At 49.5% G+C, this 26,375-nt stretch overlaps 1 protein-coding gene across 1 annotated transcript in view; it reads right to left on the reverse strand.

Annotated features, from left to right (window-relative positions):
• CNTN4 (contactin 4) overlaps positions 1–26,375 on the reverse strand; it is a 741,173-nt gene that overhangs the window by 92,670 nt on the left and 622,128 nt on the right. The window contains exon 13 of the mRNA XM_039837970.1: positions 23,116–23,266. Coding sequence (XP_039693904.1) covers positions 23,116–23,266 — 151 coding nt within the window. The remainder of the gene's footprint in view (positions 1–23,115; positions 23,267–26,375) is intronic.

Raw genomic sequence — 26,375 nt, forward strand, 5'->3', positions numbered from 1 at the left:
CTGTATATTTTGGGTAACAGTCCTTTATCAGATGTATCTTCTACAGATATTTTCTCCCGGTCATTGGTGAGTCTTTTCATTTTCTTGACGGTGTCTTTCACAGAACAGAGAATTTTAATTTTAGTGAGTCTAGCTTATCAATTATATCTTTCATAAATCACGCCTATGGTGTTGTATCTAAACATTCATCACCAAATCCAAGGACATCTAGATTTTTTCCTATGTTATCTCTTAGGAGTTTTATAGTTCTTCATTTTACATCTAGGTCTGTGATCCATTTCGAATTAATTTCTGCGAAGAGTAAAAGGTCTGTGTCTAGATTCATTTTCTTTGCCACACCGATATTCAGCCATTCCAGCACTGTTTGTTGAAAAAATGATCTTTTCTCCATTGCACTGCCTTTGTTCCTCTGCCAAAATCGGCTCATTTTATTTATGTAGGTCTGTTTTTCGGTGCTTTATTCTGGTCCATTGATCTAGTTGTCTATTCCTCTGCCAGTACCACATTGTTCTGATTACTGTAGCTTTGGAGTAGGTCTTGAAGTCGGGTGGTATCAGTCCTCCGACTCTGTTCTTTTCCTTCCGTATGGTGTTGACTATCCTTGGGCTTTTGCCTCTCCACAAACACCGTAGACTCAGTCTGCCCACAAAGTGACTTGGTAGGATTATGAAGGGAGTTGCCTTAAACCTACAGCTCAAAGTGGGACGAAATGACATCGTGACAATATCACGTCTTCCTGTTCATGAACTTGAATGTCTCTCCATCTCTTTAATTCTTTAATTTCTGTCATCAGACTTTTATACTTTTCCTTATATATGTCTTGTTAGATTTACACCTTTAAGTATTCCATTTTGGGAGTTGCTGTGTGCCAGGAGGGTTTTTTTTTTGGTCGATTCTTTCAGATTTTCTACATAGATGATTACATCGTCTTCAGGCAAAGACTGTTTTATTTCTCCCTTGTCAATCAGTGTATTTTTATTTACTTGTCTTGTCTTATTGCATTCGTCAAGACCTCTAGTACAAAATTGAAAAGTAGTCATTAAAAAGTAAGAGATTTGCCTTGTTCCTGATTTCAGCGAGAAAGCTTCTAGCTTCTGCTGTTAAACATGACGTTAGCTGTAGGTTTTTGAGAGACATTGTCTATCAGATCGAGGAAGTTCCCACCTATTCCTAGTTACCTGAGAGTTTTTATCCTTAACGGGTGTTGGATTTTGCCAAATGCTTTTCTTGCACCTACTGATATAATCATGTGGTTTTTGTACATAATGTGATGGATTACGTTTATTGCTCTTCAAATGCTGAGCGAGCTCTGCACACCTGGGCTCAGTCCCACTTGGTCGTGCTCTACAATTCTTTCTACACTTTTTTGGATTCGATTCACCAATATTGTGTTGAGGAGTTTTGCATCTACATCTATAAAGGATATTGATCTGTAGTTTCTTTTCTCATAATGGCTGTGTGTGGTTTCAGCATCAGGGCGATGCTGGCCACATACAATGCATTTGAAAATATTCCCTCTGTTTCTAACTCCTAAAAGAGATCGTAGACAATTGGCATAATTTCTTCTTAAAATGTTTCATAAAATTCACCAGTGAATGCATCTGGGCAATGTGCTTTCTGTTTTGCAACGTTATTAGTTATTGATTCAATTACTTTAATAGATGTAGGCCTCTTCCAATTGTCTTTTTCTTCTCGTGTAAGTTTTGGCAGATTGCGTCTTCAAGGAATGAGCTTATTTCATTTGGTTTATCAAATTCGTGGGCACAGAGTGCTTCATGGTATTCTCTGATTATCCTTTTAATGTTCTTGGGATTACCTACGATAGCCTCTTTTTCACTTCTGATTTTAGTAATTTATACTCTCTCTCTTTCTTGGTTAACCTGTTTGAGTCCTTGCTTTCAGTTCTTTGGAGGATACACACAGAACTGCTGGATGATATGGTAATTCTACCTTTAATTTTTTTTGAGGAACCTCCATTCCGTTTTCCATAATGGCTGCACAGTTTTACATTCCCATCAGCAGTGCGCAAGAGTTCTAATTTCTTCCCACCGTCTTCCCTTCCTGACCAGTGCTTCTTGTACACACAGCATCCGCCAGCGATATATCTAACAACAGCCATCTGAAATCCCATCCTCCTTCCAGTCTTGGCCATGTGATCCGTTAGGCTTCACTACTACTCCTTGGAGTGAAACATGGGATTCAGGCTTACGCTGATCATAGAAGCGAAAGTATGCTGGCCACAGCGATTGGTTAGGGATGACCACGTGACCCAGTCTGAGCCAGTGATCTGTAATGAAACTTTTACTGAGATTTTTCTGGAAAATAATTCCCACTCTTTCCTGTTGGAACTAAATACCTGAAGATTTAAGGTCTGGAGATCTTGTAGCCTTTTTTTTTTTTTTGGCCATGAGGAGGAAACTTTTCTGGGAACACAGTCAACACGTTTAAAAAAAGAGCTATGGTTGTATTTATTTTGTCACTTGAGATGAGACGAGGCCAGATACATCCCACCTCACTGACACAAATAAATCCACTTATTCTGCAGGTAGTTGAATCATGTTAATAAATAAAAATTGATCTGCATTTTGTCCTCGAGTCCTGGGGAATATATTATCTTTAAGGTGATTCTGTATCTAATCTTAATCATTATGTGTGACTTTTAAAGTCTAGCTTTAGATTTTGACGAGCACCTGGTTTTCTCCTCTGCCCAGTCAGTTTTAACGGTCCATTTAGCTTTGGGAAGTTTTATAAGACTTTTTCAGGGCAGATTTGCCTTCTTGATTAGTGCTTTCACCAATATTAAAATGAGGTCGCACTTCTGGAGAACCCGCCTGCTGTTAATTGCCACGTGTCCACTCAAAATATTCCAGGTGATGGGGAGCGGGGGATGATGGTTATACATTAGTTTTATAACCTACTTAATTGTGACCATAGGAAGTCCGATGGTGAGAGAAAATGATTAGAGAACAAAATCCAAGATTTTAAAATCTAAACAAAACTGTCCGGAGACAGAAGCTCAAAATTCGTACCAGGCAGAGAGACTGAAAACATTAAAAAATCTCCGTACGGTGCTGTTGTAATTACCTACTAGACCCAGAGTGCATGGCCGTGAGGTTATTGCATTGCAAGATTAAATGCACGGAGGCTGCAGGTCTTGGCTGTCCATCCGAGGCACAAAAAGTTCTGATTCCAACACACAGACGGCCCTCCCACCAGCGAAAAGAGGAAGGAGTCCGGCACTGTGGCCTTATTGATCTGGATGACACACGCTCACCGCACCACCCAGAGGGATTCTCTGTAGACCAAACGACATCCAAAGGTCAGAGGGGAAAAAAAAAACTGATAAATATAATTGCGATTTCTTCACAGCACCATATCTGACGACAAGACATTTGACACAGTGACAATTTAATACGTGGGAAGGGGGAGAAAGCCCAGCCACACTGTCCGTCTGTGGTAATTGAGCTTCGGCAAGTCCCCACTGGGCATGAGGGGACGAGGCTCATAAATAGTTCCTTCTCAGAACCCAAGGGGAGAAGATGAAAAACCTCATTCATTTCGGTGGAGGTTCCCTCTTTCTCTCTAGGAGACAAGCTGACATAATGACATCAAGCAGAGGGGTCAGGGGACAGTGGGCGATGTGCAGGCAATCGAGATAAGGTTTCTGAACAAAAACTCAATCTTCCTCGGGTCAGGTTTACAAAGCTGCAATTATCTTGTGTGACATCCAAATGCATCTCCATTTTGGAAAGGCTGAAGCATATTTTAGAGAAGCGAATTTGGGAATGAGTGATGCAGAAACCCTCCACTCGCTGTGCGCCGGAGAAACTAAAAGCCGATTCCATTTATCAATTTAATTTGGAATGACTTCGTCTTAGATAATCGGCTCTAAAATTTTTAGCTAGGGTTTTAGCGCAGTACTTGGCGATGATGTTGTTGCTAATTAATATGTGAATGGATGAACTGATGAACTAATGATGCCATTAATCGGTGAGCTCCTCCAAGTAGCCTGGAGCACCTATGCCAGTCAAAGCAGCGGGTCCAGCAAAGCTGGGCAGCCTCCCTCTCTTTTCACTGAGAGGAAGATGGCTCATGTACTGGGGTCAGAAGCTTGTGTGCCTGGGATGTTGAACACGCCATCAGATACACCACTCTTGACTTTTGAGGAGAATCTGGGCTGGAGGTATAAACTTGGACGCCAGGTCACCAGCCCTAACCAGAGTGGCTTCAGCAACGGAGGGCACGGCTTCCGGTTAGGGCAGGCTGGTCGATGGTGGTACCTTTCAAAGAAATGGGGTGCAAAGTGGGAATGCGTTTGAAGGAAGGGCGACACAGTGAGGTCAGATTCGGATGCGCTGCGTTTGAGATCACGTGGGAGCATTGATACGATGGTTTATGTTGATCCGAGGTCCAGTGAGTCTGCAGGACTCTGCTTCCTGCTCGTCCGCATGGCTACGAACAAGTCAGCTGCTGCCGACGAGGGTCGGCTCCGTCAAGTATAAAATAAGCATCACAATAATGAGCCGGGATGTTGTGCAGAGACTTAGAAATGGTCCACGCGAACCCCCTGCCACACGGCAGGGACGTGGTAAATGCTAGCTGTCAGTCACCGTGTCGTGCTGGGGAGGCGCCCAGAACACGGGTGCTCGGAAAAGTCCATGGTCATCACTGCACCTCTCACTGGAGCCCCAGAGGTCAGACGGGGTCGATGTGAACCGCAGTAGCTTAAACAGCGTTTCTCAAGAAGATGCTGAGTTGTTTGAAATAAGCCAACACTTGCAGTGAATTGACGGAATATGTAATACCATGTGACTGAGCCACGAAAATGAACCTATGTGCTACATTCACAGTATGGAATGACATCTACTATGTATTTTAAATCAAAAAAGCCAAGTTGTAAAATCGGTATGATAGAACCCATTTTTGTAAAGATGCGTATAGACTTACGATCCATGGAGTAAAACCTCTACGGCACGTTACCGTTTGTAAACCGCTGTTGCATCTAATGAAATCTCGGTGACGCACCAAAGGTGTTTATTCATCATTCCGTTGAAAGACAAGAAGATCGGCGACTTGCTCGAGGCCACAGAGGTGGCCAGACCAGGCCTCCGATTCCAGCCCTGAACCTAGCCCTTGTCATGGCGCTGCGGTGGCCTCGGGTTCCAGAGATCTGGGCTACGGGGACCCGAGAGGCTGCGAGCCCCACAGGCTCTGTCTGCGTGTGAGAGGATAACCTGACCGAAGTTTTAGATGAGGCCGTGGGGGGAAAAGGCCGCCCTACGCCAAGTGCCCGAGACAGGCGGGCCTGTCCTCACAGAGCTCACGGTCCATCTAGTGCAGGAGGCAGATGCCCCACAAACCACTGCGGCTGCAAATGCTGTCCAAGAGAAGTGCGTGGGCTGACGCTGGAGATGAGACCGCCCCGGGATTCCGGAAGCCTCCACGCAGAGCCCGCATCGATTCCTCCAAACTCCTGGGGCATCTTTTCCTCCTCCGCAGCCACAAGGCTCTGACGGCCGAGGGGAGGGGTTCACTGTCACCCCAGGGCCATTGTGATGCTGTCAGGGCTGCGGGAACCCACTCTCCTGAAAGAGGACCGGTTTCAGCACTCCGGGCTCAAATGGCACGCTCAGAGCTGGGCCAAGGACCCCACCTGGGGGTCACGGGGACGGGACCCTGCTCTTCGCAGATGGTGGCAGGCCTGACAGCAAGCGCAGCTGCTCCTCTGACAAGATGCCGACGTGTTCAGGGCTCCCCAGACCCACCGGCGGGTTTGGACCCGGGGTCCAAGTCTCCTCCCTCGAGGACCGATGACTCGGAGACGAAGAATGGACATGCCGACCGGCCGGCCTGAGTCCGCCCGAGGGGAGGTGGCCGAAACGTCCCGCCCCGAGGCCTTTGCGGCCTCCAGTGCCCGAGACAGAACGCTGAGCACATGCCGCGGGAGCAGGTGGCCCCGCACTCAGATTATGCCCCCCACCAGAGAACAGGGCTCTGGGGGGACATACTGGCCTTCATTCCAGGGCCTCCTGCAGCTCCAGTGGTCCTCGGTGGTCCTCGGTGGTCCTGGACGAGCCGCTCGCCGGGCGGGGAGGTCCTTAAGTTGAATGTAACTGCCTTTGTGAAGCAAAATGTTTCAAAACGCCCCCCAAGAGGTTTGAGAGATTCAAGTCAATAAGTCCTGTAGTTCAAATGGGATGAGATATAATCATTTTTAAGAACTGAGATAAATATCCAAATGCCATTAAAAGGTTGCTTCCTATTTTCCTAAGGCGGATTTAGGGAAAAAAGCATCCGCTGCAGCTGATGCGTCTGTTGCCTGCAGCAGTCGGGGTGTTCGTGCTGTCTCTGCAGCGTCGCTGGCTACCGCGCCGAGGGGGAGAGACCGCAGGCCCGGGGGCTCCCCTACCCGCGAAGAAGCGGGACAAACAGGGCCTGGAAAGGACAGTGACCAGAAGTGGCTCTGGGGGCCTGGGGGTGTCCCCAGGGAGCTGGCATCACAGTGACTCTGCTCTAACCATGTCGCAGCCCTAGGAAAGCTGATTCTCTGGTATGCCCGGCTGTGCCCCCACCCCCCGCACACAAACATGTGTGTGCGTGCACGAACACACACACACACGTGTGCGCGCACACACATGCACACACACGCACGTGCACACACATGTGCACACACATACACACATGCAATACGCACACACGTGCACACACATGTGCACACGCTCACACACACCCACACATGTATGCACACACACACACACACATGCACGCAGAAGGCCGGGCACGGGGCAGACCATTGGGAAGCCTGCACTAACAGGACAGCCACTCTGGGGAGGATGGCCGTGGGCCTTATCGGAAGAGACAGTCTGCACGCTGTGCAGGTGACGTGGCCGCACAGCACCCACGTCCTTTCTGACATCGTCTCGCCTGCGAACCCGGGGGAAGGCCACCTCCCTCTCCGTCACACGCGTGCGGCTTCGTGCTCAGGGTCTCTCTGCAGAAGGTGCATTTCGGCCGAGAACAGGCGCGAGCTGGCCGGGGAGCATCAGTGCGGAGAGCCGTCCGGGCTCAGGGAAGGGCGAGTGCAAAGGCCTGAGGCGGGAAGGGAGCCGACGTCTGAGTTCCCGCAGGTCTCGTGCGGTGGCCCAGGTGAAGAGCGGGCAGGCGGCAGCGGGCCGGGGAGGTAAGCAGAGGCCTGGCTGGGAGGGCGCTGCCGGATGAGGCAAGAAGAAACCGGAAGGGCTTATTTGCAAGATACTGAGTATCTCTGAGCCTCGCTTTATTTGACCTTCTTCAAGGTCGTCCACTGCATAACGCCTCCTCGAAAGCCCTCAGAAACAGTCGGCTTTAGAATTCGGGATTCCCGATGTTACTACGGGGCGCAGTTTACTTTACATATCATCCCCCAAAAGTCTGGTGAGGTTCCTCACGACCCAGTACGGTATTATTTCCACAATTAAACACGGGTTTAAAGAGAAGAAGACCAAGTTTATAGCCTGCGTTTGGTTTCGACACCAAATCAGTTTGCTGCAGAGCTGCCCCAAATAAGCAAACGGACTTGTGAGGAGACAACCTTTTGTTTTCAGAGCTTTCTGGATTTCAAAGATACAGATACGGGGTCGGACGGACAGTCAAGAATATTTGTCCACGTTCCTCCCTCCATCGGCTCCTCCCCCGCCCCCCGTCCAAATGCCCGCGGAGAGCTCCTGCCTTGTTCGCTGCACCCGGCATCATGGAACTCCGTGTCTTCCTACCGCCCCAGGCTCTATGCGCTTGAACGTACGTGTCGGTTTACGGATGACAAAGCTTGTCAGGTCTACACACCACGGGACCGCCTGGGAGTCCCCCGGCCACCAAAGCCCACGAAGAGAACAGACGCTCCCAGAGTTCCTAGGCCAGGGCCTGCGCTGGCCAGGCAGGCCACACAGGCACCTGTGCACAGCAACGTGCTCAGTTAAGATGACAGATGTCACCACCATGGGGTCCTGGTGAGCCTCATTAATTGGGCACTCATTCACATGGCCCGCGACCGGTGAACGTCAGTTCAAACAACCGGTTTCCTTGTATGAGGTTTTCCGTTTTTCCCCGCTACAATGAAGTCGAATCAACAATACGCCCAGTGCACGTTCGCTCGAGAGAGACGGCTTTAACGGCGCAGGAGTTCATAGAAGCAATGACGTTCGAACACGATAATTCCCTAGTTTAAAAGGCAAGTAATTCTCTGGCGTATCTATCGGGCACTAAGTGAGGCTGACAATCAACTGCTCACGAAGAAACAGCAGAGAGAGCCCTCCCCTGGGTAGCATGCGATGCCTGACGTTCATCATGGGACAGGGTTCTGGCCGTAGCTTTCACTCCCGGATTTTAAAATAATCTGGACACAGGGATAATTGACAACCTGTCATGCGTGTCGGTGTGGCAGAGGGAAGAAACAGAGACAAAGAGAGGCGTGGGGGGAATGCCTGTGAATCAGCAGAGTCTCCGGGGAAGACAAAATGCCGATTCGATGATTTAACCATCCGCGGGAAAATAAAAAGAACATGCTGGGCATCAGGCTGTGGCTTCTTGGCCAGGCTTCCGCAGCGAGTCTGAGGGATTGCAAACTGTCTCCTTCTTCCCAATTATCACCAGTGACCCAAGGGACAGGAGCAGAGCTCGATCTATGATGCCACTGCCGCCAGGGGCTCGGCAGGAACTATAAACAAATGAAATGAGTGGGAAGAAGCTTTCGCGACACGCTGTCCTTCTGTTTGCAGGTAAGAGTATTAATGATGAGCATAGGAAAACATACTCTCTCTCTCTACGTTCTCTTAAAATGCGTGGCCCTTTTGGCCAAGCTTTCTTATTTTCATTTCTGATAGAGAGATAGTAAGAAAAAGTAAGAAAAACAATAAATCAAGAGCAATGGTCAATGGCAACGGACACCACGGTTTCACATGGGGCTGTCTGGAGAGTTCGGCTGTGGCTGGTCACTGTGTGAAATCGAAACTGTTCTGTTTCATGTAGTTTCCTTGTGCTTTGCGTGGTTTTAATAGAGTTCCGCATTCAAAGAAAACAAACTGCATCATAAACGCAGAACTGAACGCTACACGGGGTTCTGCAGCAGCGAAGGTGACGCCAGCGCCGGGTTCTGGCTTCGAACTGCTGCCGCACCTGTGTCGGAGGACGTCCCACGTACGGTGACGGTGACGGTGACGGTGACGACGCTGATACCGCCCACAGCTCCCAATCCCTCCCGCTCAGACGTGACCGTCGCCTTCACCATCCCCTCGTGCTCCCAGTCACGGAGGGATAAGTGCAATTTCTACTCTAGTTCTTCGAAATGTTGCTTTCGTATAGAATTTAATAAAGCAGGTGTGATGCTGGGGCTGTCTGAGGGCGTCGGGGCAAAAACATAGCAAAGCAAAGCAAAGCAGAATGAAATTCGTGTTCCTTGAGGCTGCCGCGTCCTGGGCTGGTGGCCGCGCCTCTTTGAATGATAAAGGCCAATGTGATGAGGGAGGAAACCCCAGCAGGAAAGGCTCCCCAGGGGTGAATCTTTGCCGGGGACCACAATGTCCTCGTTACATAACCACACGCACAAACGAGCCCCACTGCCCGCCAACGCCTCCCAGCCGACCGGTAGGAAACTGTTCGCGACAATTATAAATGTTGTCTAAGATTACAAAACCGTACACTGCGATGATCTGAGCGACAGCCCTGTCTTTATAATCAGGTGTTCACTAACCAACCTGAACTGCCGGGGGCCAGGTAACAAGACTGGATGAAACCTGAGACGCCTCCTTCACTGTGTTCGGCTTCTGCCCTCCACCCATGGGGCTTGAGGAGGGGGGGCACGGGGGTGGGGAAGTAGGCGGCGGGGCGGGGGGAGCCCGTCTTCCTTGGCTAAGTGTAGGCTTTGGTCCCATACTCTGTTCTTCCACAGAGAATGGGCTGATCTGCTTTCGGATCAGCTATGCAGTTATGACCCCTAAAACTCTCACGGAAAAACTTGTGTGGCTTTTACCGAGCTCACCCCGCTTGGACTCTGGGCAGAAATTGGTTCTGGGCTGCACGCTGGGCCCCCGCCCACTGGTTCCCACGGGGGACCCTGCTCTCTGCGCCGCCCCAGAGGCAGCGGCGGCCGCTTGACTTCACGACTCTCTTCGGCCTATTTCGTAGTACAGACCTCGGAACCACAGAACGGCTGCTTCTCATGATCCTGTCGTGACTGAAACATTGACATTTTTTCCACCCGGCCCCCAGCACCATTCCGGCCCCGAGAATGTAATTGAAGTAAATGAACCCACTCACTTAGGTCACAGTTTTCCAAAGGCTCCCCCCGCTCCGAAGCTTGAATCCCTCGAGGTATTCTGTGGAGTGAGATTCATTTCCAGGTAAATTTGGGAAACACGATTCTTGGAGATTCTCAATGCAAATAGCACAGTAAAGGCTCTGAGAAGGTCTGAAATAGCAGACCTTATACTTACTTGATCACAGAATGCTGCATTACGCAAATTGTGTCTCCTTCCCACCATCTAACATTGGAAAATACCCCGGTAGATACTTAAAACTTTACCCCCGGATGAAGCCGCTCCATTAAACACAAAAAAACAAAAACAAAAAAAAACATAACCCTGCACCGGGGCCCTCCTCACAGAACTGAGTTCATTAACTTGTCCTTTATCACTATCATATTTGCCAAATGTGTGGAAATTATAAGGCTCATCTTTTAAGTCCTGTTCTATCTATTATAATAATTGTGTGTCTTGGGGAAGATGTTCCTGATTTCACTATGAGGCAAAACAATTTTTTTAATCTTGCAAACCCTATAGCTCTTTTAACCAATCATGCTTCTCTCTCTGCTTAGGTAGTAAGACAGGCACACCCAAATCCGTGAATTATACAGAATGAATTTCCATGTCCTAATTTCGTTTCTGACATTTTTGGTATTTTTGCTGATAATCTCCCATTAGTCGCGCTCCGTAAATTATTTACTTTTATCTTTCATGTTCCTTGTAATTTTTTTTTTATGTAGGCATCCTCAGATCCTCTGTGAAGGGGGCAGGCTGTGAGTTAATTGAGTTTTCTTCATTTATTCAACAACTACTGAATGAATGAATGAACTTGCTGTGTCTCCGTGTCCCCTTGCTGGGTAGACAGTGGTCAAGGTAACCAGAGTCTGTCCTCGCCCCGTCTGCACACCAGTTTGAGAAGACGGGTAACAGTCAAGGAAAACAAGACATAAGCAGGTCACTGCACATTCAGAACCATGCAAAGAAGGGACCGAAGAGGAAAGCAGGCACAAATACACGTGGCCTCAGACATCCTGGCACTTACGAGCCGTGAGGGGCAGGATACTGAAACAGCCAAACAAAAAGCAAATGTAATAGGTACTAAAAGGTGCTGGATCACACAGGACCTTGAAGGCCCTGGCCAGCAGGTGAACTTCTGTCCTAAGAGTTCGTTTTAAGCTTTGATTTATGTTTTAAAAAGACAGTTCTGGCCGTGGAACAGAGAACAGGTGGGAAACAGGTGAGCGCAGAAGCAGGTGAGGGCTGGACCAAGCCGGCCGGCATCTTGAACTTGGACCTCCCGGCCTCCGGGACGGTGAGAAATGAGTCGTTTCAGTCACCCAGTTGGTGGCACTTTGGTTACAGCGGCCCAGACAGACTGAGACCGGGGGCCACGGCGACGGTCCAACGGGAGACGGTGGTGGCCGTGGCTGGGCCGGGCTGCTGGCCACGTCCAGGGGACGGACTGCACGCCCTCTCGAAGACGCCTTCTGGGTTTACCGGACGAGCGACAGAGGGCGAAGGCGTCGCTGGGAGAAGAGCGGGCCCTCGGGTGGAGGCGGCGACGGGAGCGGTTCAGTTCTGTCGGGGCGCGGGAGGCCCGGATTGCCCGCGAAGGGCCCTGGGCCGCACAGGCCCGCGGAGGGCTTGTCGGTGAGGCCGCGGGAGGGGACACACGGCCCGGGGCCAGAGTGGAGGAAGGAGACAGCGGAGGGGGCCAAGCGGAGGAAGGGACGACCACTCGCTGCCTGGATGGGTCGCCACACAGGGCCCGAGGTGGGAGACAGGGACGAGGGACGCTGTGGGTGACGCGGGGCGGCCGAAGAGAAAACGGGGAGCGTAACGGCCCTTCTAAAGTGCGTCGCGTTTTCCTGAGTTCGCCTGGAACACGTTTTCTCTCGGTGTTAAGAGCCGCCAACCTCATTCTTCTCTGTAACAACTTCACGCATCCTCGGGAACAAACCTCATCTTTTAGAATAAAACCCCGCAGAGCAAATCGATACGTGGGAACGTCGGCACGCGTGGACGCGACTGGCTGCATGAAAAGCCCATCTAATTTCCATCGTGCCGACCACAGAAGGCCGCCTGGACTTCCCTTTCCAGCTCACAATCGCCCCGCAAGGACCTCGACTCTCCGTTCATCGAAATCATGGTCAAAGCCATAGTACATGAAAGTCCTCGACCCCTTCCCCACCCTCTTCCCTCCGGCCCAGCCAGAGAAGACACAGGAATCGATTTCGGGACCAACACCGTCCCCTCGAGAGGCATCTCCTCTCCCGCACAGCGTTAGCGCCTTCGCCACCGTCATGTCCTCGGGCTATAAAGATGCCCGCGTCCTCCGTCCTAATAAGAGCCTGGCCACCAGCCTGTCCCTCTCCTTCAGTATGTCTGATCTTTTCATTTGTTCCTTGACATCTGCAAAAACCAGCTGCCACCTGCCGCGCTTGTCACCGGCCAGGAGCTCCCGCTCGTGCTGAAAGTGCTTATTTCCAGGGCGCTGCGGACTTCGGCATCACCACACCAAATATGTATAATGTGCGGTCCTCACGGATACTCAGTGACACCTGACAATGTCAAATACTACCTGGCCCGGAGTCTCGAAACTCGCCAATTTCCTGGTTCTCCTCTGTTTCCGACGGAATTTCCTGGCTTCTTCCTTCTGGTCTCTCACGCACTCGACGCAGCTTAGACGCGTCTGCCCAGCGCTCTTTCGGGTCTCCGTCTTCTCCCCTTGGCCCTCGTCCTCCTTCGCCGCCTCCGAGAAGGCGTGTTGGGGAAGCTAAGCTTCCGGCCTCGATCTCTCCCACGGGCCCGGCTGGCACGGCCAGCTCTGCCTTGCATGACGTCACTCAGGTACTAATGTCTCGATTTCGTAACTGGCTCTCCGTGGAGAAAGTGTCCTGACCCGTGCCCATTCCCACGGTGTGAATATTCCCACTTTGGTCACTGCCAAGCTACCTATGTGACATCACTGAACAGGCTCTGGGGGATCGAGGCCAGGCTGGCAGGCCCAGGGTGCTCCTCGCTGAAGGATGATCCTTTCGGATTCGACACGCAGAAACTGAAGTCCTCATCCACCCAGACTGGTGTGTCTCCTTCCACAGGTTGTCAGCAGGCACTGGGAAACCCAAGGACTCAGCCCTCGTCCTGTTCCGTATTGAGCAGACATTCAGGTACGTGATCTCACGTGGAGGGAGGAAGACGTCCCACCGAACGATTCCGTACCCAGAGCCGCTTCCAGTGCTGCCAACTTACCACGCAGGATGATTTTGAGCGGTATGGAGGGTTAAATAATCTGGGCTACTATCATCCATTATTTGTTTTCTTTGAAATTTTAAGACTCCTGTTCTATCACGTAATCGTGTCGTTTCGCGTGGGAAGGACAGCTGAATAATAAAATATTTTTTCTTCCGGGAAGAGGAGGTGGAAGCATATACATTCAAACTCACGCTCCAACTCCGTTTGACGGAGTCTTTACCCGCCTCCTGGATTTCTCGTCAGGCAACCTACAATTCTACTCGGCGCACCCTCTAGGTGCCATATGCTGTGATTATGTGGCGAGCCAAGTGTTGCTCTAATTATATCATTTGGCAAAAGGGATTTAGAAACACCATGACGGATATTAACTAGCAGAGATCTCATTAACTCTGGCATCTCTGCGACTGAGATATAAGGATGAATCTATGCCACAGAAATACAGGGTCAAACGCAGACCTTCAATATTTACACGGCATCCGCACATCTAAGCGGTCTGGCAGGTTCTATTTCCAGGGATGGCAGAGTGAGGAGAAAACCCAAAGACCCGCTTTGTCTCTGCTGAGAAGACCCCGACACTGCCGGTCTGGTTCTGAGGCTCGGTCACACCACTTCGGTTCTAATGGCTCTTAATGACGTGCCACTCTGTTTGGACTATTTTCATGGTCGCTCAAACCCATTGGCTGACACAGAGCTATTTTCTCTGAACAAAGGCGGTGCCGAAGTAGTTCAAGGACTTAATGTCCCTCTTCTCCAAGGGGCTTAGGTGGCTCAGCCCAGCCCTGAAGTCACCCCCCCCAACCCCCATAGGAAATGACACAGCTGTGGACCTGGCAGCTGCACGTTCACTATCGAAACTACGGAACGCGTGGCAGTCCACGCGCTTCCGTCCCTCCCCTTATCCGTGTCAGAGGCACCTGCCACATCTCACTGATTCACTCCTAACGTACCGAGGTATCACCGGATGCTGCGTTCGCTTTGTCGTGGAGAGCAGCGGCTGACGCGTCCTCCTCCTGTGAGCGGAGCCGGCTCGGGCGTGCAGCAGGCGAGACCCGGATGGGAACCGAGGCTCGGACACCAACCAGCTTGGCGCCGGTAGGAGAGCAAATGCCAGCTTCAGGCCTAGGTGTCCTTAGCTAAAAGGCGGGGTTAATAATAGAATTGATCTCCAAATGTCTTTCTGAGATGAACGCACGTGACACATTTAGCAGAGGGCTTAGTAAGGACTGAAAAAGCTGGGTGTTATTATTATTGTTGTTTTATTAACAAGTGGGATAAAAACGATGACCACGAGGTAACCGAAAAACAAGGAAAAGAGCCAAAGTAATAATCGGGATCCTGAGCCCAAGGACCGCCAAAGCCCAAGGGTGATTCATGAACGCACCTGTGACCGACAAGGAGCCAAAGCCTTATTTCATCCTGATGGCTGGAGATTTCCGAGCTTCTTCACAGCGAAGCCGACGCAGAGTCTCTGTCTCTCTTCTTTTATATCTGTCGACATTATTCCTATTAATCGTCGCCCATTAGAAAACCCGCAGCGTCTCCTCATCCTTCTGTCTACGCCCTGCAGATGCCCAGCCCCCCTCCTGGCCCGGCTCCCGTCCCCGCACTTCCCGCAATCCGGCACGTCCACGAGCTCCGGCATGGACGGCCGTCACCTCTCTGCACCTCTCTCCACGTGACTCACGTCCAGTTGGAAGCCCGTTGTGGCCGCGCCAGCCCGACGCCGAGCGTCTCTTCCCTGCGTGCTCCCTACGCTCCCGTTGGGACCTTGTCGTGTTAATTCATACTTCACTGGTGGTGGACGAATTGTTTCACGTGTGCCCAAACTGTCGCGACAGCTGAATTTTGTAAACCCCCTGAAGAAAGTCTTGCGATTTCTATCTACTCTTTGCTTCTTCAACCGAACTAGACTTTTATAATTTTTATAATCGTGAAGTTAAAATGAATTTAAAATGGCCAGTGTAAACCACGGATTCTCAACTAGGGATGAAGATTCACCAGGATGGCACTGTTTTGCTGGTTTTCCAGAAATTTCGGGGAGAGGATCCGGTGGGTACTTGCCTCCCACCCCGCCACCCCTCACCCTCTGTGTCTTTACCATTGATGCTCCCTGTTCTCTGGTTCCCAGGGAGTTCAAGGCTCTGGGGCCATGAAAAGACGTCCCCCCGAGCAAAAGTCGGGACCCACAGCTCTGGGGACAGTGGGGGGTGGCATTCAGGCTTCCAACCAAATTTACTTCCTCTCTACTTGGCATGGGATGGGCCCAGTAGAAGTGACAGTTTAATCGAGGGGCAAGTAAAAGGTATAACAAAGCAAAGTAGCATTGAAATAAAAAAGAAGGGCAAGCGAACAGCTGGTCAGATGACAGGGAAGATGTTTAAATCCTCCCTTTCCAGAAGCATGCGTGACTTGGATCGGGAGTTTGCAAACTCCTTCTGTAAAGGGCCAGTGGTCTCTGTCGCCACGACTCGGCCCTGCCCCGCGAGTGTGCCAGAGCAGACGCAGACCACGCACAGATGAATGAGCACAGCCGTGCCCGGCAGAACTTCGTTCGTGCACGCGGAAGTCCGAATTCCATCTAATTTTCATGTGTCACAAAATGCTAGTTTCCTTTTGATTTGTTTCCTACCATTTAAATACGTGAGACCGTTCTCAGCCTGCAGGCTGAGCAAACACCGGTGGCGGCTGGATTTGGCCCGTGGACTGTCGTCCGTCAGGTCCTGGCTGGGTGAGAGCGTGTCACGTGGAGGGAAGGCTTTGTGGCAGGAGGGATGAGGCCGTCTGAAGAGCTGACAGGAGGGAGGTCCACAGGGTCCAGAAGGAGCGAGTGAGTGAGCGGGCAGGCAGGACCGCAGGGCAGTGCAGGACAGGCTCAGGGTCCTGTCGTGTGACGGGCTGTCTGTCCTCGCGTCTACAGGAAGCCACTAATATGCTGTCCCATCTGGCTTTGCATCAGACACATCTGGGAAGGTTACGAACAAATTCAGATTCCTGGGTCTCAGCTCAGAATCCCCGAGGAGGGGTCTCTGGCATGGCGGGTGGGGTTCTGCGTTTTCAATAAACCTCTTTCGATCCTGCTTCAGCCAGCTCAGCAAAGGCTGCAGACCCGGATGTGGGAACTACCTCTGGGTCTCTGCTCTGGGGGTGGGGAGACATTGACCCTGGAAGGGTCGTGATTTTCTAGAGGGGACCCAGGAAGTCACAGCACAGAGGCCCAGAAAGTCACAGCAGAGGGGGGCCCAGGGGTTCCCAGGAAGTCAGAGCAGAGCGGAGCCCAGGAAGTCACAGCAGTATGCCCCTGCTACCTGTGTACACACACCGAACTCAATCAATCAAGGAAGGGAAACGATTCAAAAGCAAGTGTGGAGTCACATGCCCCAAATTCTCCCCATCTCTCTCTGTTCCCAGGAAGGTGCAGTTCCCCGTTCGGCACTTTGCCCCCCACCTGTCCCCGCCCCCACCTCAACATTCCTCTGCTCTGCCCTTCGGCGTAGGCTTCATTCTTGGGGTTCCTTCCACTTAAAAATCCCACCATTGCCTTCTCTACCAATCCCCTCCGAGGATCAGAGGGCCTGGCTGGTCGAGCCATTCACGTCATACAAACGTATCGAGTATCTATGGTATTTTAGGCCCAGTAAGTACCAGGAGCTGGGGGACTGGTGTGCTCAGACACCCATGGCATAGCGAGCTGAAATGATCGTCAGCAAAATGACCCTAGGCATAAATATAAAATATATAACTGTTGAAAGAAGGGAGGAGGAGGAGGAAGGAAGGAAGGTCTGACCTCAGACTCATGTTCAGTTTTCCTGTTGGGCATTCACTAACACACACCACAGACTCACATGCATCACACACAGATTCACACACACACACACCACGCAGACTATACACACACACCACACCACAGACTCACACCGCGCACACGCTTTTACAGATTTTGTGCATGGAGGTCGCATTCTGATCGAGGAGGGAGGACAGATAAGGACAGCGTCATACGTGGCATGTTAGGTGGAAACGAACCATGGGAGATGGAAGGCGGGGGAGGAGACGGGCGTTTGGGAATCGGAAGGGGTCCGGCGGGAAAGGCTCCGCGAGGGGGCGGCGCGCGGACGGGAACCCCGTGAGCGGGGGGCACCGCGAACGCAGCACGTTAACATTGACCTATTTGCCCCCCACGCTTGTTCCAGCTTCGGCACCGCACCCGCCGGCGCACCTGTGCTCAACTTGGAGCCCCAGGACTCACTTCCTCCTTTACTTTCCCTCCTTCGCTTTCGAATCCTTCTACTTACAATGTCGTTGAGTCTTTTAAATTCTGACCTTCAACAGCCCGCGTAGCGTCTCCCCTCCTTTACCTAATGCTGCTCCTGCCCTTGACTTCCGGGACCTGCCCTTGGCCTCTTGGCCGCTCCGACCTCGACTCGACTCTTCCTCCACATCCTGGCAAAACATCTGCCAGTTCCCCCGGGGCCTTCTAGTTCAAGTCTGACCTCCGCAGACACACAATCCAAGGCCTCTCCAATTGTCGTTGGCCCACATGTTTCAATGTTCCCTCTCCATATATCACCTTTATAACACATGCCCTAGGAATACTGAAAAACTCATACTGTTCGTTTGTCCCTGGGCCCCTGCACTGGTCTGTGAGCATCTCGGGGGCTGGGTTTATGTTGCCTCCCCCTCCACGCCCAGGGCCAAGCAGAGGGCCCGCATGGGGCAAGCGCCCGAGGAACGCTTTGGTCATCGAATGAAACTGGAGTTGGCTCGTTTGACAGGACGGCCACGCCGCTCTGGAACCACGGCTGTGACACGCAGGCTGGAGGTTTGAGATGCTTCTCGGAAACACTCAGTGGCACATGCGAACTCGGTTATTATCCATTAGCTTGACATGATGTATTAGCCTAACGTCTGAAAGGGAGGAGAGACATTCTCAAGCATGAGGAAGACTAAGAAGTCATTATTTACACATGTTAACTAGACTGACATTTTGTTCATTTCTTCAGCTTCGATGAGAAGTAAAATATTTCATTTCAGTAAATTTTCCAGACAACTAGATTTACCTCTTTAAGCACTGAGTTACTTAAAAAAAAAAAAAAACCCTTGGGAGCGGGTGGTGTTTCTCTGACGTACGGTACATTCACTACCTTAGTGATCTAAACTCACTGAAGACAATTTGTCCTCTTTAGAGATACAATGTAACGATAATTATCATCCGTGGCTACAGAGAGAAATAAAGCTCTTTATTCACTTATTAATATTCCCTTTAATTCTGGGTGACAGAATTTAATTTTGGCTTTCAGAAAGACATGGAAAAAACGATCAGGACAGTAAAAGGATGTCAAATAATGTCATAGGAAGACTGTCAGGGATACCGGGCTTGGAGAAGAATTGCAAGACATAAGACCAGCCTCGCTGATGTAGAAAGGGAAAGATGACAGTGGAGAAGACTAAGCTTTATTCCTGTAACTTCAGAAAGCAAAGCAGAAAGCACGGAGCGGAAGTCACAAGGACGTGGGTTTTGAAGAAATAATGTAACAGTGAGTTAGGTCTCCATCTTAGAAGCCACCAGGGAGGGACACGGGTCCAGCCATTCTGGGGATTCCTGCCCTGGGACGGGGGCTGGGCTTGGTGACTCATGTCCCACTCAGGGCCTCTGATCCCCCTTGAGTGTGACTGGCTCAGGGAAGGACACTGAGCAAGGCGGGTTTATTCGATGCCGTGAGTGTCTCTTCTTGAACTGTGGTGAGAGCTTAGAAAAGACAGTAAGTATGGGGTGCCGGCAGCGACCCTGCTGTTGGGGGTGCAGAACGCTTCCGGAGACCGAGTCGACACAGAAAAAACGCCGGCGAGAGACAGATCGTGACACAGAATCCCGAGGCCACTGTGCGAGCACCGGAGCCCCGTCCCATCCCAGGGCAGAAGCCACCCCTGCCCTCCTCAGAGGCGCAGCGCAGGAGGTCCGCTTGGTACGGAAGCCGGTTTCTGTCACTTGGAACCAGAAGAGTCCATTCCGGTTGCTAAGTGGTTTTGTGGCTTGAAACGATTCTATGACTCTGGGCTTTTATGAATGGCTCCTGCGCTTTCTGGACTTTGATGCTTTGTTTCTAATGGCTCAGCTTCCCTCTCATCCGCCTGGAGCGCCTTCTGTTTAGAAACTAAAAGTAAACAAAATTATCAGCCTTATTCAGCGAAGTCGGCTTAATTGCTCAATTAATCCAAATGATTTTATTGCTTCGAGGCCTCTCCTGGGAACTAAAGCGCTTGGGCTTTGTGACGGGCTGTCTGTGTTTTAAACGTCTGACATTGCAGATGCTCCGATCGCTGCATCGGTGGACGAGGAAACAAGACGTGTTTTACGCGTTTGGATACGCTACTCAGACGACGACAAAGCTACAAAAATTCAAGATGAATTCTTTCATTTAGATGCTTGGCTTAATATCGATAAGGCCGGCGTGAATACGAATTATCTTTGTAAAGGCTTGAGAAACCAAAATCTGTACATACGAACATATTTTTTAAATAGTTCACATGTTAACATTAAGTTTCCGAATCTGTATTCGCCAAGATAACCATAATATCATCATATCATTAAATAAGATAAAAGCTTTTAAACTAGTTTAATGTTACTCCTTATACGTTTATTGTAAACCCATCTGTAATCGGCTGGTTAGTTAAATCGGAAATCGAGTATCACTTAGTAAGCAGCGTTTGGCAAAGTCTTTCAAGGCATCCTCCACAGACCGCAGAATTTTGTTTCACCAAAACTTTGTTTGTACCGCTCTTCTGTACCTAAGAGATCAATAATTCTTTATTCGAATGTTGAAAACGTGGCGCTTGAGTCTTAAGATTCCACATTTCAAGTCAGTGCCTTAGGAACCACTGCTCGTTCTGCCTTTTGCGTTCTTCTAACCATGATGATCCCCCTAAAATAGGAATTCTAAATATTTCTGCTCAGGATTTCTACGTGTGATTGCTTTTGCTCACTTATCCACTTAATTATGTTTCTCCTTGATCGGAGAAAAAGAGAAAAACGGCAGAATTTCTTCTCTGCAGATGAGGAACTAACAGTAAAATCTTGGCTATGTTTCACCCTTTTCCAAAATTCTGAGATGGTCCATATTGAGTTTGTGTATTTCTCAGAAGTTAAAACCCAGTGGCCCATGAAGTACAGTTGGTCCATAGAGGCGTGGCCCCTTTTCTACTAACTTTAAAATAAAAAAAAAAATTAGTCGCTGACATTTAAAAGTTAAGATAGTTCAAATAAAAGTCCGTATTTCTAGTTTCTCTTTAAAAATGGGAAGCTAGGAAGGCATTTGACCCACGTCTCCACGTGGTGGCCACGTGCTCGACTGGAGTGGCAGCTGTTCCCTGGGGAAGGGTGCACGCTGACATCCTCACCTTTCCTCTTGACATTACACCTGGCTGGCTTGGAGGTTCGCTGACGTTCCCACATGCGTCTCTGCCTGACGCATTTGGAGAGAGGCGGAGGGCAGGGGCTGTGTGAACGCAGCAGCCAGGTGCGGGACGAAGTGCTGGGACTGACAGTTTGGGTCCTGCCCAGTGACCTTGGAGGTGGAGCCGATGAACCGCAAGACTCGGGTCAGGATGGGGAGTTTTCTCGGTTTCAATCTATCTTGAGTGCCGTAGAAGTGGTGAAGCAAGATCCGAACAGATTGATCAGATGAGAAGTAGGAAGAACAGAAGGTGGAGAGAGACGGGCTTTGTGGTTAGTCGAGTGGTAGAAGCGTCAATGAAATTCACTTCTCAAGTTCAATCCTTGCTATCGACACAGCATTCTCCCCAAGGTAATTTAATCAGCTTGTAACAAGCGTTAAGTTACAGCGGCGGTAACAGTCATCGATGCTGTTCGAACGTTAGCTTGCCTCTTTTCCTCCAGGCACAGAGTGAGATTGTATTTCTCTGCTGGGTTGAACTTGGGCAGAGCCATGTGACTGGTTTGGGCTGATGACACACAAGGGTGAGCGACGTGTCCCACAGTGGGCCAGAGCTTTAAGAGCCCGTGGGTGTGCAGCCACCCTCTTTTCTATCTGCAGCTCCCCCAGCCTTGGCTTCAGAGGGAGACAAAGCCACCAGCAGACCCATGACGGGCATGCAGGGTGAAGGGGGAATGGCCCTCTGCTGCTTTAAGCCACTGTGGGGTGTCGGTTACGGGAGCAAAGCGTGACCTCTTCTAGATGGATCTAACACGCTGCCCTAACTTCACTCATTCAGTCTGGTTGGCTTGTCTATGATCCACATTATTTTTAAAATACTTGTCCTTTATATCATTCTTAAATTAAACCTTTTAAAAATACAGCCTTATTCTAAGCAATACGTGGTCCATGCTAATTATATTTTGATTATGTTTTAATACCCATCAAAGTAAATACATAACTATCAAAGATAATGTTGCATATCACATTCTGGGAACACAGAGGTAAAACGGGAAGAGAATCGTTTTGATGCCGAAGGCTGCAAAATAAGAAACTGTGCTCTCAAGTTTCAGGTTTAGCTTCAAATGTGAACGTCATGCCAATATTTAGTGAACTACAACCGCTTTCTCGATATGACAGAAATCGGGAAGGAATGTGTATTACGAATTCAGTATGTGTGTGAATACACCGCTCGTAAACCGTATCGGGTGTGTTCGCAAAAGCGTTCATAAGGCAACACCGTCAGCACAATGCTCTAATTTGCATATGCAAATCCAAAGGGGTACGGGGTAGAGGGTAGGTGCGCACACGTTTTTACAGGCTTCCCCGTAGCAGTCTTGAGTACTTGACCTTTAGCGTTGATTAAAGTCATCATGTATACAGCTGGTAAATGTTACGGGTGACACAGACTCGTGCATAATTACCATTTCTGACAGACTGAGTAGATTACAGAAAGGGGTGGGGGGCCTTTCAGAAGGGTGACAGCTAAGAAAGTCTTAGCGATACCTGCTATTTGGCACGATCTGACCTGAAACCTCAAACAAGCTATATAAATACAACAAACAACATGCATTCTAACCGACGTAATTCAAGTATAATAAGAAATACACAGGGGAAGAGCTTAGATACCGATAAGAAAAAAACAACTTGTTTCAAAAAGATGTGAATAAAATCATGTCATTTGCAGAACAGGTTTTGAAATTAGAGATGTTTTGCTTCCAAAAAGGAGATAAATGAGAGACAGGAGAGCCATTACCAAATATTTGAGGGGTTATCATAGCGAAGAAGAACTGAATTTATTCCTTTATGCAAAAAAAAAAAAAAAGAAGGCATTAGGATGGAGAAAAGTGGGCAACTCTACAAATAAATTTTAGGCTAAAATTACGAAAGATACTTTCGGCCGCCTATCTTTGGGCAACTCCGGCAACCTCCGCCAGGGTCACGTGATCTGTCCTTGCAGCGAGGGGTTTGCAGAATCTTAACATCAAGAAGAATGATAAAGACCAGCTAATTTACCGCCCTCTTCCAAAGCGTCAGTGCTTTGACTAACATTTAGTCCATAAATAGCAGAGAGTGAATGTCTCAGTCTAGAGCCATTAATAACAGACCAATGAGTTATTCCAGGTTCCTCAAATACTAAGGCTATTTCAGGACGGTACCTTTCATTTGCTCTCACTCTGTCTCTTCCTTTCTTCCAGGTGTACACAGGTTTTGGAGAAGCTTTGGGCTTGCACTCAATGACCACTTCACCTCCCACTTTGACGAGAGTTACTTTTTTTAAGAGCGTTCTGGAAAAATCCGGACCCACAGCTGGAAGAGAAGATAGAAAATAATTATTTTGGGAGATTTCTTTCTGTAATGTGCCGGGGCATCAAAGGGAGGAAGTTAAATGTTTTCTAAGGTAAAGGGAGAAGCACCCTAAGTTTGGATAGATTTGTTAAAATTTGAGGTGTCATTTATACGCGGTAAAATGCACCAGGTGTAAGTATACAGCGTGATGAATTTGGTGTGCTCCACCATGAAGACCAAGGTATGGAACATTCCATCACCCTACTGAGGGCTTCTTTAAAAAATTTCACGCTCAAGCGAACAAAAACTCATGGGTCCCAGAGCAAATCACGCCTGAAACCTCACTGGAGGCCGAAATGACAACACTGTCCCTCTCGGGCGTATCACGAGGAGGCAGGGTTCCTCGGAAAAGACAATAATGCTGCGAAAAGTAGAAAGCAGGAGGGAAAGAGGAAGAGCTGGATGGACGGATTTCCACGCGGGAGTCTGCAGGAGTGAGCAGGACAGGACGCCACGGACGCCACTCATTTATAAGGTCGCCAGGAGTCGGAGCCGACTTAGTGGCATGTAACACACGATCGGAATGGGAAGACGAAACAGGAAAACCCGTGAGGCATTTTTCGGATGGCGCAGGTGAATGTGTCCCCTCTGTCCCACAGCGCTCCGTACGCGTCGCCGTCAGAGGACGTGCTGAGACGTCCCTGTCATCAGCCTCGGAGCGTCTCCTGAACAGCCACGGCTTTGTTCGGCTTTCCACCGCGGCTGCCTCATGCGAGGCGAGGCTCGCACACAAGAAACTGGGGACTCGCTCCCCATAAACTACTCCAAGCTCACCGCCAGCATTCTAAAAAATCCACTCGTGCCGACACCAAATATACAGTGTTGTGGAAATAATAGCATAGAATTATTTCTTTTCTAAAACAAAAGATACATATCAGAGCGGGCTTTCTGAAAACTCTCCCTTTTTCTTCTGAGTTAAATGAATGAGTGCGTTCTGGGGCCTGCCACAAGCAGAGATTCGAGCCTCAGAATGCGAATGCTACCGTATTTAAAATCCCCGACTCCCTACGGTTTGTCCTGATGGAATTTAAGATTTCAGACCATGTTGAGTATCACATTTAAATATTAACCATAGAGCTGGTGAGAGAGAGAGAGGGAGAGAGCGAGCGCCTGTCTATGGGTAGGGAGACAAGGGTCGATTTCTTACAAGGACCCAGACCACAGGGTAATAATTAAAAAGCAAACACAACAAGCTGCAGCGGAAGCAAATTAAATCTTTATTAAGTACTTTCGCTGTGGAAGCACTTAAAGGAGATAAAGATAGGAGGGTTGCTTGTTAGCGGGCGATGCAATGCACACACGGGGCTGGTTTTACTTTGCGAAGGGGAAATTAGGTAAGCGAATCAGTAGGCAATGGGTGCCTCCTTCTGTGTACCTAGGATTCGTGAGGGTGTCGCTACATTGGGGTTATTCTGCGGGTGCCGTTGATAAGTACAGTGCAAGTATAGACGCTTGCGCTATTATGGGACAAATACGTTCCTGGGATGATCTGCCAATCACATAATAAAAGTTACAGGGTTATAGAGAAGACGGGGTCAGGACAGACCTACTCAATATTTACGTAAAGAGATCGCTAACAGAAACGATCGTCCTGGAAAATCTGTTACCATGGTTAAAGAGGCAAGGGGAATTCCTGTTACATACCACAAAAATGCAGGGCTTGCATGAGTGTGTGTGTGTGCATGCATGAGTGCGTGTGTGTGCATGCATGTGTTCGTGCGTGTGCATGCATGTGTTCGTGCGTGTGCACGCAGTGTTTGGAAGAAGGAAGAGTCGAGGTCGGTGACCTGTGGAGGACACGGAAACGGCTCACAGACTGGGAGAAACACTGTGGGCAGGGCGCTGTTAGAGTTCACGGCCAAACGGACCCGAGGGGAAGATGGTAGCCGGTGGGGACCGTGGCCGGTGGGGACCCTGGCCGGTGGGGACCGTGGCCGGTGGGGACCCTGGCCGGTGTGTTTCGGCTTTGCTGGCCGTGTTGGTGAGTTAGGGGGCCCCGTGTCTGCTGGCTGCAGCTGGAAGCACATGACCAACGCGGGCACCCATGTTATGCTGACGCTGTTCCCCGAGGTACCGACCCATCTCTGCTAACTCGCAAGGTGGAAAGTTTCCTGTGACAAAACAGACTCGTTCTCATTTTAGGTAAATGCCTGAATTGACACATTAATGTAAAAAAAAAAAAATCAACTCTAGAAGTTTTTTTTAAAAGGATTTTTGTGTGTGTGAAATAGAGTTACAAATCTTTATCATATAAAACTCCTTTCTTAAAACTATCTCTCTCCACACACATATATTTTCTTCACTTCAGGCCGACATTTTTCTCATCTGCTCAGGAAGGATTCCGCAGTTGCATCTGAAATGAGTTTACATAAATCAAACTGCAGAACACAAGGATATATTTGTCGAAAACTACATATTGCTTTTATGGGATTTGAAATAGCGTCGTGTCAGCCACCCAGAAGGCGGAAAACACACGTCCCCATTTCCAAAGCATTCTCCTGCAGCATTTACGTGCACTTTATCTTTTGCGCATTCTAGAGATGAGACTGGCTTTGAATACCTTTCACTAATAAAGATGGAATTACACATTCAAATCTTTTCCCTGTTTATTTAATTTGCTTAATAACTTGGTGTTATCTTACCCTGCGAACCGACCAGTTGCCACCCAACGCTGCAGTGTCTTCGAAGGCAAAATGGTCCGAATTCCACCGGGTTTTGAACGCGTGGCCCATTAGTGGCTTTCTTCACATTCTGCCACTTTGTGACCATCTGCCGCACCTGAAATGCCCTTAATCTTGTGGGATGACGCTTCTCCCTGCCTGGACCCCACGATGATTCTGTTTCCCAAACACCGGCCCCGGAGCGGCTTGTGGGAAACGTGGAAGGAGCCTTGTGAATGTGACATTCACAGCGAGTTCTGGGGGAGGTCCCCAGCAGGGCACCATTAGAACCCAACCTTTGCTGGCACTTAAAAAGTTAGCACACACCGAAGGTGAAACCTGACAAAATTCCTAATAGTTCAGAAAAGATAGGCCGGTTGTTGAACTACCCGCTGGAGTCTGCGAGCAGC

Source organism: Pteropus medius, unplaced genomic scaffold, assembly GCF_902729225.1.
Source record: "Pteropus medius unplaced genomic scaffold, Ma_sr-lr_union100, whole genome shotgun sequence".
NCBI lineage: Eukaryota > Metazoa > Chordata > Mammalia > Chiroptera > Pteropodidae > Pteropus > Pteropus medius.